The sequence below is a fragment of the Porites lutea genome, chromosome 6, assembly GCF_958299795.1.
Source record: "Porites lutea chromosome 6, jaPorLute2.1, whole genome shotgun sequence".
NCBI lineage: Eukaryota > Metazoa > Cnidaria > Anthozoa > Scleractinia > Poritidae > Porites > Porites lutea.
Window position 1 is genome coordinate 34,025,898 of NC_133206.1, and position 18,626 is coordinate 34,044,523.

General features: G+C 38.8%; 1 protein-coding gene and 1 long non-coding RNA gene across 2 annotated transcripts; one reads left to right on the forward strand and one right to left on the reverse strand.

The window, feature by feature from the left end:
• Positions 1-56: 56 nt before the first annotated feature.
• On the reverse strand, positions 57-3,073 carry LOC140942350 (uncharacterized). The gene is made up of 5 exons (XR_012166534.1): positions 2,999-3,073; positions 2,832-2,920; positions 877-1,236; positions 173-249; positions 57-89 (listed from the first exon to the last, which is right to left on the reverse strand). It is a non-coding gene; the product is annotated as an uncharacterized lncRNA (long non-coding RNA).
• Positions 3,074-13,183: 10,110 nt separating this feature from the next.
• On the forward strand, positions 13,184-15,072 carry LOC140941277 (uncharacterized). The gene has a single exon (XM_073390256.1). It carries the CDS (start codon positions 13,490-13,492, stop codon positions 14,618-14,620), a length of 1,131 nt encoding a protein of 376 aa, XP_073246357.1. The 5' UTR covers positions 13,184-13,489; the 3' UTR covers positions 14,621-15,072.
• Positions 15,073-18,626: the final 3,554 nt, after the last annotated feature.

Below are 18,626 nucleotides of genomic sequence, written 5' to 3' on the forward strand. Positions count from 1 at the left end.
GTGTTTATTGTAGCAGAATGTGGGACAGGTCAGTCTATTATCAATGTAATCTTACTTAGTTCAGCAAGTGTTCTTAGTCTTTCAGTAACCTAAAAACAAAGTAAAATTGGCTCATTTCAGTCTTTCTTTTTACAAGAGGCAAAATGTCTGTCTCTGAACCATTCAATCTTACCTTCCAGCCTGCATCCAGTCCCTTTCTGTCCATAAACATCATTATTTACTTCTTGTTTCAGGAAGGATTACTTAGGACTAAAAAATTACGAAAAAAGAAAGAGTTAAAATTAAATGAAAATTACAGGGCTCCAAGTTGCGACCATTTTGGTAGCCATGGAGGGTTAAAAAATTTGGCAACTAAACTTGCAGCAAAAGTTGCTAATTTTGCAGCCTGTGTTTGGCAGTCATTTGCCAAGCTGTACTAAGTTCTTTTATCAGCTACTGTTAAAGGTCTTTTTGAAGTTATAGCTTTCTTTCCCATCGCTGCAGAAGACCAGGCTGTAATCTAAGACACACTTAAGTATTGGGAGATTAAACATGTGAAAGTGAAGAACCAGCAATCAATGTGGTCAATGGTAAAACCTTTCACATAATATTACACCAAGCATGTTTTTGTTATTTGTTATCATTTTTTTAAATAGCGACCATTTTATAATTTTAGGTTGCTAAAAGGTGACTCTAAAAAAACTGAGCTTGGAGCATTGCACTGCCATGTTTACTCAAATAATAATAAAATTACTGGCATGGCATGAATAGCCCTGCACACAGATTCTAAAAATAGTTTACATCAGATGAGACCCCTTGCATGACTCAGACAGTCTTTGATTCTCACTCAAAGGTTTTGTATCATAATAATGTTACTGTAGTACATGTGCACCTTACCTTCATAAGCCTTTTGAATTTTACTGAATCAATGAAGCAATCTTTCATGTGACCACCCAGAGGCCATGGAACTCTGGTTGTATTAACCCATTCACTCCTGGGCCGCAATCCTAAGAGCTTTCCCAAAAACAGCAAATGCTTGACTTTCATCAAAACCAAATTTTTTGGCGAAATTCCCAGGAGGAGAGGTTTGCAGAAAACGACTGCATGTTTTTTAAAGTTTGGTTCAAAGAACCTTGTTGTATAACATGGTGAAGGATAGCTATCAAGCAACAGAGGAGTTTGTCGCCTGACAAAAAATTGCAGGCCTCCAGATCTTCTCGACGTCATCTTTTCCTTTGACACTTTATAGGGGCAAAACTGCATGAAAGAATTAACAAGAAGACATGTGATTAAAAAAGAAAAATAAATATTTATAACTAAAAAACACTTACGGAGCCCCAAAAGGGCAAGTGCAAACGGGACACTAGACACATGCAAGGCACCACCCCGTTGTTATTACAATCCTGTTAAATAGCTTGTTTTAGCCTTGAAGAAAAAAATTCATTCAAACTCTAGATGTAAGTTAACAAAAAAAAAGTAAAAAATAGAAAAATAAAAGAAAGCAGATGTGGTTGGCACAGTCACTTTGACCTGTGACAGGGACAGGTCATTACTGGGAGAGTTGAAAAAACTGACCCCACTCCGCGGACTACCCACTGACCCCACTCCGCGGACTACTCTACGGACTACTCTACGGACTAGTCCGCGGACTACCATGCGGACTACCCTAACTAATCAACCAAATTTACTTTCACGGAGAAAAGAGTTAGAAGAAGCGTACCTGCCTACAAGATCACACTTGATAAACAGCCGCCATCTTGATTTTCGCCATTTTACTCGACCCAGCTCTCCTTTAGCCTCGCCCCAGTCTTCATCGGCCACAAGTCAGAGCACGCCGTTCAGCCAATCGATGACCACTATTGGCGCTGGTAACAGTTTCTGTTATATTCAGCTTAAAAATGTTTTTAAGAACTTACTTATAGCCGTGCTTGGAAGTCACCATATTTTTGGATTCACCTGGCTCACAAGGCCCTTGGAGACGTATTCTCCTACGTAGGGCACGCAGTCGTTATTTGGATCGTCACGCGAGGTTTGGAGAGAAGCGTTGCATGACGATCCAAGAACCGAAGCTGCAATGGACGTAGCAATGAAGAAGAAGGGCTGGGTCGAGTAAAATGGCGAAAATCAAGATGGCGGCTGTTTATCAAGTGTGATCTTGTAGGCAGGTACGCTTCTTCTAACTCTTTTCTCTGTGAAAGTAAATTTGGTTGATTAGTTAGGGTAGTCCGCATGGTAGTCCGTGGACTAGTCCGTAGAGTAGTCCGCGGAGTAGTCCGCGGAGTGGGGTCAGTGGGTAGTCCGCGGAGTGGGGGTCAGTTTTTTCAACTCTCCCGGTCATTACTAACGTCCATGTGCAAGATCTTTCCATGTGACAGGTATTAACCAGTGGTGAACATAGTTTTATAAAAAAAAACTGCCTAAAAAATTGCAGACTAGAGAAACTACTAGGTACCGTAAGAGAACAGACACAATTCCATAACTAAGTAAGCTTAATTCGATTAAAATAGGAAGCTTCAATTAAAAGTACTGGTTCTGCAAGAGGAGTTTGAAGATTGAAAGAATTACTTTGTCTGGTACGACCATGAAAATAAACGATGTATGTTCAAGAACATTAATGTCAGTAGAGCCAAAGATGTTTGTAGTAAAGTATTGGATCCTTAAATTCCCTGTCCAAAACAAGCTGATCGAGGCAGAAGGTTCGGTTCAGTTCTTTGAACTTTGGTGACAGTTGAGAAAATTTTGGCGGGAGAAATAATCGTCCGCACTCGAAATGGCTCCCTGTTCACAATTTTTTTGCAAAACAAACAAAATTGGGCTTAGTGCGAACAGGGTCTTAGCTTTTTGAACCTTACCTTTATCGCGAGATCTTGATGTTTGTACGTCGATCCTGCACATGCTGACATGTGCATCTGTAAGCAGCTCTAAGCTCATTTTCGTTGGCCTGAAATGCAATAAAATGCACTTTACATGATTGACAAAATAATTCTCTTTTTCTTTCCCTCTGAAGGGCTATTTTTACCTCTATTCTGTCGTTCAAAACAGCGTTATAATCTACTCCGACCTCTTCTGATCCCGCCATTTTTAAATCGTCCTGCGCAGGAATATCGGTTTATGATTTTGAAGACAGCTCGCTGACTAATAGGAGTGCGGGCATTGCCAGATAAACTTGACGTTGATTGGTTCAAATAGAGAAGAAAAATGTGACGTCACGTTACCCGACGACGACGGCAACGAGAACAGCGTAAAAGTCCAGGTAGTACTTGATGTAAGACCGCCCATAATGTCCCAAGCCACTGCCGGCATAACAACTTTGCACGTGCATTACGCTTTTTAGCCGTCGTTGCATGACTGCGACATAAAACTTCCTAATTTCACGCAACCGCTTCATGGAGTAGTTGAATACAAGACAAAAACTTTTGTTTTCTTCAGTCTTAACTTAGATACGGTCCTTTCGGATTTAACCCAGAAAACTTCGCTACCTTTTGACTAATTAAATGAAATTGAATAAGATCGATGAAGTTTAAAACAGTGCAAATTCTCTTTTTAAGTAAATTTTCGGTTTGTTGTCATCAAAAAATTTTGCTATACCATGGCAATGTGACGTAACGACTTCTCCTCTTTATTACGTCATGTAAGATGCACACCCCGGTAAGGGGGTGCAAAAGCTGATGGACTTGTAAGATTGAGAAATCAAAATCAAACACTTTTATCAATATGAATATCAGCAGCTGTTTTTATCAGTGTTATTGTTTATCCTCCCATTTACCAATTCGTTACCTTTATATTTTTCCTCAAAAATGGAAAAGCGTACTTGTAATTACTTACAGTAACCAAGTAACTACCACTATAACTAGTAACTTCTAATATATAGATTTAGCCGCAGGGCTAAAAGCGAAGCTCTCTTTCATATTTATAGTTTCCTCATAGAAAATATAAAAATCGAGTAATACTATATTAAAACAAGGTGAAAACAACGAGAACGGTAAAAAACAATAACAATAGATCTAATAAGCTAAAAACAAACTTTGCACGTGCAGCACACGTTTTTTTTCTAATTAGCAAAAAACAAAAACAACTTTTTACGTGCAGCACACTTTTTTCTACATTTCCTTGCTGTTGTTTTGCACGACTAAAACGTAAAAAACCACTTTAAACTTCCTATTTAATTTAAACGTTTTATGGAGGAAATGTTTGTGTTACTGTTCACTCTGTTTTTTCAATGTCGGTCATTTTCTCACCGCCGCTATATTATTTTCATGTTTTTCTTCCAACGAAATTTGTCTCCATTGTTATTTATTTCCTCGCTCTAGCTCTTTCTCTGTTATCCAAGTCAATGTAGACATTAATGTTTAGTGGAAAGAAAGACTCGTCTTTTGTTGTTGTTTTTTTCTAACGGTCCGGGCGGCCATGTGATTTACGGCCGAAATGAGCGGGGTGCTTGAAATGCAAAATTTCACCTCAGCTTCAACATACTCCTACCCCGACGGGCTGACTTCTGACGCCCTTGCCCCTCCCCCAGGGTCTGTACGGTCAGCGTTCGGTCGTACACTGACGTCATAACCAAATTTTCTCGGATGGATAGATTACCAAATTTTCTTACTGGAGCTCCGCTAAGAACTACCGACAACAAGTTGTAAGAAAGTTACTACCACTATATAACAATTAGTGAGAAGACACACAGAGTGTACATCACCGGTGCGCTTGTGCGCTTTCCAGAAATGTTGGGTTAGGGGAGGCGTAGTAGATAGTCTATTTTCACCAGGGGAAGATAAAGACTCTTGGTTTCATAAAATCAGTTTTTTTTTTTCTTAGCTGCCTCGCGTGCGTGAAGTAAAGGATTTACTCAGACGTCTGTGATTAGGTCATTTTTCCTCGTTCATTAACTGGAAGAATTTTAATTGGTCTGGTTCAGCTGCTTCAAGGCCGTCTTAATTACAAACGTTGGGCCATTGTGTCAAAGGCAAATAATCATCAGCTGACGTGTAGTTTTCATGTCAGACAGAGACAAAACAAAAGAAAAAAACGCAAAAGAAGAGGAAAAGAAAAAAAAGTAAACAACGTGAGCCAAGAGTGGAATGCACGCATTTTTTTTTTTTTATTAATTTGAATATCATTTTTAACTCATACTAACTATAATTTTTCTATCAAAAGCTACTCCCAGAGATATCTGCTCTTCTCTTGTGTTCTTCTACTTCCTACTCATGTCAATAACAAGTTCCCTTCCTAATTCTAAATTCACTTTACTATATTGTTAGTAGTTACTATCTTGAAACTCAGGAATCAGATCGTGAGTCGTGATAAATCGATTTATCACCCAGACTACTGGAACTACTGTACGTGTCAAATGCGATGTGCTTGCGAAATAACCCTTCCCAAGTTCATTCACGTAAGCCGGCTTGTACTCAGTGTCGTAGGTTAATTCGCATGCACTATACCGAGTACAGCTTGAGTCGTAGGCTTATCATAATCGCATCGAGGGGATCACATCGGCTTGCCATTGAGCTTGGTCCGTAAACAGTAAGCAGTTTAGTCGCAAATAGGATATTCGTTGCTGATTGAGTTGTCATAGCAACATCTATCATTTCCCAGGTGATTACTGAAATTCAAAACGGAAAGGTTTGTCCTTGGTCTCGCACCACAAGGCTTGTGCATGAGTCATTCTCGCACAAGGGGTGGATTTCAGCTGCTGTCCCGTGACGCATGCGTGCCACGTCATCCTGTCCATTATGATAACATATGACAGTACGAACCTGCAGCGGTCTCGTGTCGTTATGACGTAATCTTCTTCGCTTCAGCAAGAGGATGATGGTCGCTAAGACAAGCCCGAAGGAAGAAAGAGATATGGCTAACCATTCAAAAACATCTGGAAGATGAACAAAAATACATAGATAGATGAATAAATAATTAACAATTAATGAATTCGGCTTTCGTATCATATGAAGAATTATGGAGATCGAGGAGGGTGTTATCCGTCTAGGCCGTAGGCCTAGGCGGATTAACACCCTCCGAGATCTCCATAATTCTTCATATGATACGAAAGCCGAATTCAATAATTGTTCTATTATTCATTCAAAATAATTCCTTGTTTAAAAACATGGCTAAAACATGCTTACCTCCGTCGATCCGTCGACGTTAAGTTCATCTTTGATAGTGTACGTTTAGGGTTGTTCAGCTCCGCAAATATTCTCCAAATAGCAGATGTCGCCCTTCGAGTTGTCTTCTTGCTGTTCTTGCCATGTTTTTAGCCATTTTTTCGCCTAGTTCTTACTCTTGAAACGGGTGAAATGTCCGCCATTTTTCAAGGTCATAACCAAAACAACTCAACCTCGTCCCCAGGTCTTCTTGGTTAACTGTGCATTAACCTGTAGAAGGCTGCATTTTTGACGTCATTTCCTCGTTAAACACAAAATTCTTCCAAATTTGGTCATCAGTAACTGGTTATGGTGAATTATGCGTGTGCTTTTAGCCAATCAGAATTGGGTAAATATTTTGAACGAATAGTGATTAAATTTATTAACCAATAAAGGGTAATTAAATAACGGGATGTCTTAATGTCTTTAGGGGTAACTGTCAAACGGAAGGATCATGTATAGGAAATACAGTCTCTCTTTATTGCAGACACCGTAGGGACCTCGAGTTAGTGTCCTTATTAGCCAGAGTCCGTAATATTGGAAGTTTATTTCAGTCAAACGTCTGAAATTTGTTTTTGCCCGGGATTTAGCTACTGTCCGTTTTATTGGGGTGTCCGCAAGGCAGGAGTAATGATGTGCCCTTCTTTCGGTCTGCTTTTTGAACAGGAAAACTAGCCAGCCTTGCATCGACCACGAAAGCGAACCTCCAATGTGAAATTGAAGTAAACTTGTAAAAATTGAATTCTGAAATTCAAATTTTATTTTCGGAAAAGATAAAAAAGTAGATATTAACTAGTTGGGAAACAAGATCGGTCGTTTTCCGCTTGCCGCCATTTTGAATATATAATAACACCATTCGGTTACCGCTGTTGTCATAGCCTGGCTGATAGGAGGGGCCGGGTTTTTTCATTTTTCACAGAGCGCGCGAGGTGCACAGTCACGAGGAGAATACGAACACGCCCTACAAAAACTGGCGCTTCCTACGCAGGTTACTGTTGTCATCCGTCAACAAACGCTTTTTTTTGGCCTGCCAGAAAATAACTGACGTTTCAAATTCCAGTACGGTGGCACGCGAGGAATTTAAAAAAGAAAAAGGGGAATTCAGCATCGAATTATTTTATCAAAAAGAGTTTAGAGTGGTTTTGTCGTTCTTTGGAAAGTAAAGATAAGGACATTAGGCTGACTTGTTTTAAGTTCAGTTGCAAGTTAATCTCCGCGTGAAAAAAGACAAGAAATGGGTAACTTATTTTTCTGTTGTTAACGATTTCTTTTCCTACCTTTCATATTCGTCTTGTCCTCGCTTCCTAAACGACTACTTGCATTCCAATATACAATGCAGTCCGCCTCATCACACACACACTTGCGTGACCTTTTCACGTCACGCCAACAAGGTCTCCAATGATCACATTCCGTGACTGAACAGTGCGTGACAGATGTTTCCACTGAAGGTGTCGTATCTGATGCCGTTGTTGAGGTCTGTTTTTTGGTCCACTTTGAGAGTTTGTGGCGATAAAGAGGACGACGGCTTTTTCTTTGTTTGGTCCCATTCTTAGAGTAAACCTTTTTCTTTAGAAATTTCTTTGCCTTTTCCCATCTGGTTGGGGTAGGTGAAACGGTGTTCTTGGAATTGCTAGGCTGACTGGACGGCGATGTAGTTATGTACTTACTGACTGATATAAGCGATGAAGTTTCGTTAACTAGTTTGGTACTATTGGTGGTATTTTGCGTTGTTATATCTGTGGTGCAAAAGACAGAATATTCGGTTATTAATTGAGGTTTTGATATGGGGGTAGAAAATGAAGCTAAGGCGATTAGGGGTAGACTAAAGAGTAGAGAAAAGATGAGAACATCGAGAACGCCACAGAACTTAACAGTCCCTATCTCCATAGACACGATGGGAAAGAGGGTGAGCCAACCAACTTCTGATTGCGGATAAAAAAAGTGGATCCCCAAGTCTGATTATAAGGCAAGCCCTGCATATAGTCGATTTTTTTTATTTGCATTTAAAGTAGATGCTTTGGAGGGGAAGAGAGGGTTGCTTAAAACTAACACTTTTAGCTAAACATATACAACACAATATTTCGTACAACAACATGATCAATCTCATTTTCAAGAATTTACTAACACAGGGAAAAGCTCTGACGACTATCATTGCTAAAAGAGACGTTCAAATACTCAAGTTAGTAGATCTATTTTGGCCGGTCTTACGTATGTAGTCTGAAGTAAATAATTTTAACTTGTTTATGTTTTGATGTGAGTAATATTCCACAACGATCAAAGGATGTGTTTTCACTTTTCAATCCGTCTGTTGGAGGGATTTAATTCGCTTACCGTCAAGTAAAAATATGGGCAAGGAAGTATGAGATCTCTTGTTCAAGCTAGTTTTTATAGAAAAAAAATAGTAGCTATAGCTCTTTGCGTCCGACGATTCCCCAGTTTCGGTTTTCAAACAATTTAATAGGAACTTTTTTACTTTCAAGAAGAAATGTTTAGTTAGTTAACTTCTAGTTACTTATATATTAAACATATGTAGCAGCGAAAAATTATTACACCGAACTAAGAATTTAGTACAGACGTAGAGAATGCTTTAGGTGAAGTTTGTCATCGATAATACAGTAGACAGATGTCAGGAATATATACGGAGGGATCTCTAACCCTGGTTGAAGAGGTTTGACGGAGGTTTTAAACATACTTACCACAACTGAGTTCATCGGAGCGATCCTTGCAATTCACTTGACCGTCACAAAGTTGTCCTTTGCTAATGCATTTACTGACGTCACACGAGAATTCATTCTTAGAACACAAACCATCACCTGAAATGTACGCCAGATTTTTCAATTACTGTACCCTGCGAACAGAAGAGTCTCCTTCGATCTTCCTACATAAGCGACGCTGATAGCAGGAAACAATTCTAGTACCAAGTGAAGCTGGACTCGTACACCGAAAAAAACACTCATTGGCAAATAAAAACTGAAGCAAGGCATAAAATTAACCAATCAGAGGTGGATAAAACAGACAATGATCGACAATAGAAGCATGCAAAGCCATTGAAATCGATCTCGGAAATGACTGAAAAATTGCCATAACTTATTACTTGTTCTTCATAAATCAAGAAGCGTTACTAAACCGAGCTATCGTGAGTGTAATTGGAATCACATTTTATTCAACTTTGGGTTGAAATATAGTCAGAACCAGGACAGACTGGATTTTAGACAAAATTTTATCAGAACTAAGGATTTTAAAATCCTCTTGGCTGATATAATTAAGGTGCTTTCTATTATCGTTTTTCCGGTTAAATTGGCCTTGATTACTACGCAGTCAGAACCTGAGCTACTAAATTTCAAGCCGATCGCAAAATTTATCGGCATCTCTACCAATTCGGCTAAACGTTGGGTAGAATTTTGGGATAATCTGGCAATCAAATTATCAGTTGCTAACTTAAAATGTGATCGATAAATGCCGTTTTACTTACCTGTGGAAAGGTTTGACAGAAAGACCAAGACAAAAAGAAGCGAAAGAGAACCACCGATGATCATTTTAGCTTTGACAGATCCTGGATCTGGGTGTGGATCAAGATCTAAAGTTGCAGTTTAAAGTAGCATCACTCTCGAAAACAACAAGCTGTTTTTATCACTGATGGAATCCCTTGGGCATAACGACTAATTTTAATACAAATAAATATCTCTACATGTTCAAAAGAAGATTGTTTCGATTGCCTAATAGATTTGACGAACAAACACGTACTCGCTATTTGATATTCATTTTTGAGTTTCATTACCCAATGTTTTTTTCATTTTCATCGTAAAAGTACCCCGAGGGAACACCTCAATTCAATAATCTCGAGTTCGCGGACATGCTTACGAGGGAATGAAGATTCTTCTGTTGGGGTATAGATGGAAATTGAATTATTATTTTCTTCAAACACCCACAATTATTTCGACAGTCCGAACTGTCAAACGTTTTACACTTAGAAGAACACACGGCGGAAGGAGAAATCGGATGAATCTTAATCAAAACTTTGACAGTTTGAATCGTCAAAATCTAATTTTTGTTTCTGTTTGGAGAAAAATTTTATTTTCATACTTATTGTTCAGTGGGTTATGTGAGCCAAAAACAAACAAACAAACAAAATAGATACAAACAAAAACAGATCGTCTGGGGAACGGTGCAAAATTATGCTGTTCACGAGCTAGTTTTAAAAGCTGGAAATGGAGGGGTTGGAATTGTTGGATTCAATTCTTCACTCGATATGCAAATATTGTTGGTCATGATAACTTGAAGTAAGCCCAGTTGAACATACACGTATTTCCCGGCCATCCAGACTAGGGCAGCAGGGTGGTTTTTTGCCCGTGGGGTTCTCAATTAAATGGCCTACTCGGGGATGTGCCGCTGGTCAGGGTTTGGTCTTTTACCTCTCTGTTATAAACGGTATTTAATCTGGAGTAAGTCTTTCCTAAACAGGGTATATCATTTCGTGTGAGTCTGTCAACAGGGTATTGCCTGCACGACGGCTTTGATTTGCTAGAGGAATTTTGTTTGTACTCCAAGTATACAAAGGCAATGACCATAACGTGAATTTTCTCTATCGGAATTGCCAACAAATGGCATTAAAAACAAGACGGCGTACATTTTGACCTATGTGTTAATCAGGGTAAGAAAATTGACGGTATTGTCCTAAATAGGGTAGGCATTTTAGGAATTTTTTGTCCCAAACATTGACCTCAAAACAGTCCGTATTTTTGCCTATTCAAGTGCGAGCGAACAGTCAAACAAACGGTCTGGCGCGAGGCTGAAAACAGAGAGCAAGACTGGGGAGAGACGCGCTTTAGACTCTTACGCAATTCTCTTACGTTATTCTTGCGCTACGCTAAACCGTTGAGAAAAAAAAAACTGGCTCGGTCTGACAAGCTCGGCTCTTCAAACTGATTCCGATGTGATTCCAACCTGATATTGCCGGTGTAAGTTAGTAAGTAGAGAGATACTTCAATACATGTCTCTTTTAGCTTTCGTTTTCTTTTTCCCTGCATTCTCTGATAATATTTACGAGAGGGGTGTTGAAGTGTATAATGTTTTAGACAAATCAATACCAGAGTAGGATTACAGCAACGGAGGAAGAACCATAATCCGCGTACCCAGATACTCTGTTTTACGCTTTTAAAGAGGGATCTCCTTTTCTCTCGGCCGTCCCAGAACTTGGTACGAGATAAGATGAGGCTACTGAGCGAACCGCCAAGCAAAGAGAGTTGGAACGAGAAATTCAATTCCATACTGGAACTGTGAGACGAACTTTGCGGGAAAAAAAATCTTACGTAAATGAAGTCTCAGTCTGGCATGTAGGCTGTGGAAAAGTAATGTTCATTGATGTAAACTGCATGAATAAGCATTGCATACCAAATGACCACAAATTAGTTTCTCTTACTCTGTCTATAATAAAAAACGTATTTGACTAGTAAATAAGATCTAATTATTTATACTGCAAGGGCTAGTCGCACCTGTTCCTGTTTGCTTAATCACCCACTGTTTCCGCCTCCGTCAAGCCCACATTTAGTGTTGGCTGAAGACAGTAAGCACAGTGGTCAGATTTGGTTTTCGCTCTTCCTTCATTCTCAACTCCAGTGCTTACGTACACTAATGACTCCGCGTCTGAGTAAAAGACGTCTAAAGGCTTACTTCAGTGAAGCGTTGCCAGTTGCACTGCAGTTAAGAAGCAAATCAGTGAAACTAGAGGCTTCGAAAATCTGTCGATTCTGTCAGCAGATTAACACCAATTACCATAATTACTATCAAATTGTAGCCAATTCTATCACACTTTTACTCATTTGCTGATGACTTGTTCTCATTTTCTGGTGAATACAGTCGACTCTCTCTAAATTGGACACCTCTTTAAGACGGACACCTCGGTCAAACGGACACCTAGAGTTGGTCCCTGCCTATATTTACTGCCTTTATTTGACTTTCTATAAAACGGACATCACTCTTAGACGGACACCTAGCCCGTGATGGGCACCAAAGATGTCCGTCTTAGAGATGAGAATATACTGTAGTCAGGTTACGGAAAATGCAGACACTAAAGATCATATTTCAACTGAGTGAACTTTGCGGTAAATTCCTCTTGGCTAACTGACATTTTTAAATCAAAGCAGACTTTCCACAGTCAATAGGGAATAACGATAGAGGCTGAAAAAGAGAAAGAGAGATCAGATGGTTTCGTCGTGTACGGTTGAAAATATTCCGAGTTTTCAAAGATTGTTGGGCCAGGTTTGAGCTGGCTGGACGATCGGCGGTAATCTTATCGAAACTCTTCGAACTCTTTTCCGTATTAATCTCAGGTGATACGTTTTTGTTTAAGGAAAAATTCTCAGTTGGGATCAATGTATCGTTTTGCATTTACTCTAAACTTCTTTTACGAAGCAGTCGTTACTAAAAATTAAAAACTCAGCCAACGCAGGTATGACTTAATTAAGGGGTACTACCTTGATTTAACACCAAATTCTCTTTACTCGGATAAAAGAAAGTGAAAGAAATTCAGGAAAGAGAGTTGACAATTTCTTGGCATCATAAAATAATGAGCCATCCGAGGCACTTCTGAGCACAATGAATTATTTGTTATTTTTAATTTTGTGCGGTTTTGCGGCGATTTTGGAGTCATTAATTATTAAGGTCACTAGACAGTTCGATTCGATTCAAGAATTACTGTCTTGACTTTTAAAATGAGTCCAGTGTTGAATTAAAACACTTTCCTTGGTAAATCTCTCTTCTCTCAGTTGAATTCAGGCCACCATGATGGTATAAAGCCTGTTTTACTATTCGAATTAGAGAACTGCTTTTTAGTATTCCGACGTTTCTATAGCAACTAAGGCTCCAGAATAATCCTTTTTGAACAGGTGCTTGGAAGTAAACATTTGTGTCATAGACGTAAAAAATGTAAATTCTTCTAGAAAATATTTTAATTCGCCGGAAAAGTGTCTTTCCCTTTTGTTTCTGGACTTAAAAAGACATATCAAGCCAATTATTTTGGTTTTCTTTACAATTTCGTTGGCTAACGTAACGTTAATTTAAACTTCCGGAGATACAATGTTGAGTTGAGCGGCAGCGCAGAGTATTTCAAATGTATGAGATAGACAAGTTGAAAAACAGCAGTGACGTAGAGGTTTACATTCCTGTCCCACCGATATGGCAGGTAGTGTATTGTTCTTAAGCGAATCGCTTAGTAAACATATTACGACCTTGGACTTATTTATACACAACGAAACAGGGAACAAAATTCAATTTGGTACAACCTTTGGAATGATCGAGCCCGCTAAGTGAATCTACAAACCGGTTGAAGTTCATCTTATCATACTGAACTGTGCCCAAAAGTTATTAGAACGTGACGACTCATGGATAGTGAAGATTCGATGTTTTGTTTTCAAATGATGAACGCAATGTCTTCCGACTGGTCTCGTGATGATAAGACAAACGAGATGTACAAATGTAACCAAGTTACGTTGTCACAGTTGCAAGACAAAGTTCTACGCTCATTGTCAAAGAAGTACGAGAAGAATAATCTACAAGTAGTTCCTCAAAACGACCCGGTTTTCGAGGACGTTTCTACTAGTCCATTTTCGCGCGATTCGTGTGCCGTCAGATGTTGCGAAAAGCGCGCTAAAAGGAAACCAATTATAAACGTTGACACTCAATATCCTCGAGAATTAACTGAGCAAGCTGAAGGTCTTTCGTACGCTCGTAAAACGCCGCTTCTCGCGATAGCATCATGTACTACAACAGAACCATTAAGGACACCAACGTTTCCGTTTTCACCCCTTTCGAAAAGTCCAGCGAACTTTTTAGCCGCGCCGATGAGTCCGTTGGCGCTGATGATCTTGAGTCCCTTTGGAAAAAGACCATCAGAGGACCTGTCAATTTATCTACCTGAAAATTTCACCCCAGCGGCAACACTAGAGCACTTGGAAAACTCAATAACCACAACAGTGTTTGAATTCCCTAGCGTGGAAAAGGATCAAGCTAATGATAAAAAGATAAACTTCAAAAAAGAAAAACTTGACGATTTCGACTTTGAGGAAAGTCTTTGTTGCAACGATGATGTCTCAGTAGACACTCAAAATATACATGTCGCGAATTGTTATCGGAAAGATAGTAATTCCGTGTGTAAAAAGGAAGTCTCCTTTTCTGAAGATCACTGCGGTGCGGTCGCTGATGAAGAGGAAAAGGATTATAACCTAAAATCTAGCGATGGAGGACCCAAGGCGAGTCGCTGTGATGTTCTGCGTTTTAGGAACAGACTTGAAAGAAAACGACGCAGCGAAATGAATTCAAAATACGAAAAGCTTCGAAAATGTATTCCAGAAATTGACGAGAGAGAAAAAGTGGCTAAAATAACCATTCTTAAGTCAGCAGTAGAATGTATCCAAGAACTTCGAAAACAAGACAGACTTCTTAGCAAGCAAAAGAGCATAGAGAAATTAAGAAACGAGGAACTTTTAAAGAAACTTGTCAAAATAAGCTCGTAAATTGCGGAAAAAGGAAAAAAACATTTAGCGATTTCTTAATGATATGCACACTTTTATCGCATAGATAATCACTTAAGTCTTGCTTTATTACTGCACTACTACGGTCCAATTAATGCAAGATCGTACTAATTAAATGTTAGAGTTCTCAATTAGGAAGTTGGGGAGTTTCTGTCTTTCTTTGTTCATTAACTGATTCGCACCAGTTCAAAAAGTATTTAACAAAACGGTGTTGAAATTTTTTTCATTGATAAACACGGACAAAAATAATAAAAATATTGATTTGAGCTTCACAGTTTACAATTTCAACAGAGGCTGAAAAGGCTGTCTGGGCTCTTAAGAAGGGTCGCCGCGCGATAAAGAGCTTGGGTGCAGGCAAACCGTGTTTTCAAAGAATATACATAAATTTTTATGGATCATGTTTTTGCGCCTTACTTTCCTGTTTTTTATTTTTTTTATTTTCAATCTACAATTCTCAAAGCGGTTTAGTGTTTTGAACGCTACTCCCTTGTTCTTCACAAGTGACATAAAAATGACCTCAAATTTGCCTGACCTAGTCATATGCTTCATATCTCTCCGCCTGAATAGAAAAAAAGGCACGTTCGCGTTCTAGCGTCGCTTAGAAACGCCTCTTTCAGAGAAATATTCTTCTGCTTGACAAAAAAAGCTATTGCGTAGTAGAATCAGTTCACGAAATACTGTCTCACGGTTGTCAAGCGTTGATTGAGCACGAACGTGAGACAAATTTTCAATTATTATTTGGCTAAGGGATAATGAATTACCGCGAAAAGGAAATAAGCATGTTGGTTTGAAAACAATTTTTAGCAAATGTCTTTTAATGGTTAATTAGTTCGCTTCTGCTTAGCATAGTCCTGGATGATTTCATACTACAGGGTAAAACATATAGATCGGACGTAAGATATTACAGATAGCCGATAACTGATTAGTCTAAAATGTCAAAAAGACGGCTGACATTTCAAACTAATAACTGACCGTCGATATTTAAACACCCATCGTTGGAGTTGAACAAATTTCTATTTCTAATGACTAATAAAAAGGATAATCGTGGTTTTCAAAACGAATGTAACTTAGATGTCATACTGAGTAAAACTGCCTTCGTCAACTTTAATATCTAAAGGCAAAACACCTGAACCCTATGGGATGAACAGACGAGACGAAATTTAATCTATCGACATAAATTTTTATGTATTAACCTCTTTATACAAGTTTTTGTCTGCTGTATTCCTTCACCAATCACATTTTATTTTTTGTATTTTTGTATTATTTTATATACTGTAACCGTTTATTCCATTCTCACTTAGCTTTTCTAGCTCCTGGTGAAGACTAGTTTTGTCGAGTCGAAATATTAGGCAAATAAATTTGTAAACCTTAGCTGTCCGATCAACCTTGTCTGACCAAAGCCGGTTAGAAAAGAATCCGTCGAGTGAGACTGGGTGGGAAGGCCGGTGGGAAGAGCATTATGTACGATCCATTAAAGAGTTGAGAAGCTGTCACGTTGCCATGGTAGCAAAATTTGCGCATATCAAAACCGTGATCCTGCGCATATGGCAGAAAAAGACGAAAAAATTGACATGTATTACTTTCCTGTGCATGATAGCCCGCAGGAACAAAACGGTAGCCCACACTTTTCTTCCTGATCGTTCGTTCGAGAATGCAAATGGCCGTCTCTGTCAAGATGGATTGTTGAGATCCAGAAATTTTACTACCATGGTAACGTGACGTCACACCTCTCTATTGATCTACGCTTTGAGCTGGAGAATCTCACTAAAAATATTTTGATAAGAAGCAAGTTCCGTAGTTGTTTGTTATTCATTTTAAAAAAGAGAGAGAGAAAAAAAACGCCAAATGGTTTTTTTGAGGCTATTCGAGGACACAAAAACTTACCAAAACAGTCAACCTAGTGCCCAGGGCTCGTTTAGAAGTACCACTCTCAAACTTGGCAAGTTTAGTTAAGGTTAACGTTTAACGTTAAGGTGTTTTTTGAGTGGTTTCAACGGATAATTTCGGATATTATAATAATAATAATAATAATAATAATAATAATAATAATAATAATAATAATAATAATAATAATAATAATAATAATAATAATAATAATGATAACAATAATTAGAAATAGATATTACGTACAACTACGAAATGCTCAGAAAAAAACCGAGCCCCCAGCAGGAATCGAACTCGGGACCTTCCAGATGCCGATAGGACGCCCTAACCACTGAACTTTGGACGACTCACATGGCCAGCATGTTCGATTCCCGGCTAGGTGCTCGGATTTTTTGGCTGAGCATTTCTTAGTTGTACGTGATATCGATTTCTAATTTCATCACACTTTGGTGGTTGGTTGGGTTTAAAGTGTAAACAGCACTTTCTTAAGGTGTTTGCGTGATGTAAGTAAGCCAGTGTGTTGCTTTGCTTTAGTCCAGCATAGTCGCGAGGTAAGAAGTTCTGTGGCCACCCTAAAAACCGCGACCTGCTCGCTTGCTGGAGCGTCATACCGGTATCTGGAAGGTCCTGGGTTCGATTCCTGCTGAGGGATCGGATATTTTTTCCTGAGCATTACTTAGTTGTACGTAACATCTATTTCTAATTTCATCACACTTGAATAATAATAATAATAATAAACCGTGGAAAAGGTCCATCATGTCGCCTAATTGTTCCTGATCGGTTGCTCCGGTAACTATGATAAATATTTTGGAAAGTCGGCTATAATAAAAGGCTTAAATCAGGCCGTTGTTATGACAACCTCACCTAATATTTACCTTATTTTCTTGTATAAATATGAGATAAATCTGCTGAAAAAAAAAACAAAAAATTCCCTTTTTGTCCAGGCAAGCATACCACGCTTTCTTTTTCGTATCTGTTTTGTCATGGCCTTTTGTGGTGGATTTAATGTACTGTAACATGGTCGTTGAAAAGGACGGTTTGACTGATGCTAACATGGGAAAAGAAAAAACTGCATTCAACGATGATGATAGTTTCTTTGTTGCATATATTGATTCGTTATCGGATGATGACAACGAAAGTGATGAAAATGATGTTCTAAAAGTCAGCTGCCACGGTAGTGATTTGAAACGAATGAGAGACGAGGCCTGGCAATGCGGAGTTCTCACAATCAAACGAAGAAAGATAAGCATTCACCTGGAAATGATGAGCTCAGGTCTTACTTCTATTGCATTTAATGAGAAAGAACTAATCAGTGAAGATTCTCACAAATCATCTGATTCTGAGCAGTCATTCGATGAATGCCTAAAGATTCAAAGTGAATCCGACTCTAAAAATGAAGGTCCATTACAGTCTAGTAGAGAGAAGCATACCCGTGGTGATATAACGTTGAAGAAATGACGCGCGAAATAGTCTTTTAACAATAAACTGAAAAACATATTTCCAATACGTAATGGGGACAGTACTGTTCTTAACGTATGTCATCTTTTATTGGCCACATTCGGAAAATATAAACTAAATGTGTAGGTGAAGAAAAGTTTTAAATGGATCAGTGTAACCAGAGAATCCGAACTTGATGTTGACTAAAATCACAAAGCCAAGGACAACGACGACGATCAAGCTGAGACTAGAGGAGAATGGAAAATAGTAAAGTCAAGACCTTGTGTAGGCTGACACTGAGACTAAAGATTAAGATAATGGCGACGTGAACGTCCGAAAAGTAAGGTTCAAACTCAGGAAAGCAACAGCACTGTATCTCATCACATTTTTGGTACATTTTTTGCAATCCTTTCGCACCATATACAACAACAGCGGGGTCGAAAAAAAAAGTTCAATGGGATAGACATATTGCAATGTAATTGTACGTATACTGAATTCGACAGTTTATTATGTTGTGATAGAGTGGTATGTTTCTGATCACGGTTCTAGCCCTGCATAGCATGCTCAACAAAAAGTAAAGTAGCCGACTACAGCGGCGGTGAGATCCTACAGTTAGAGCCATTGCGGGGCGAAACGTCTTACCTAAGCAATATCAGAATAAAAACTT

Bases quoted from the DNA above. Each gene is read 5' to 3' on its own strand.
- LOC140941277 (XM_073390256.1), top strand. From the start codon at position 13,490: ATGGATAGTGAAGATTCGATGTTTTGTTTTCAAATGATGAACGCAATG.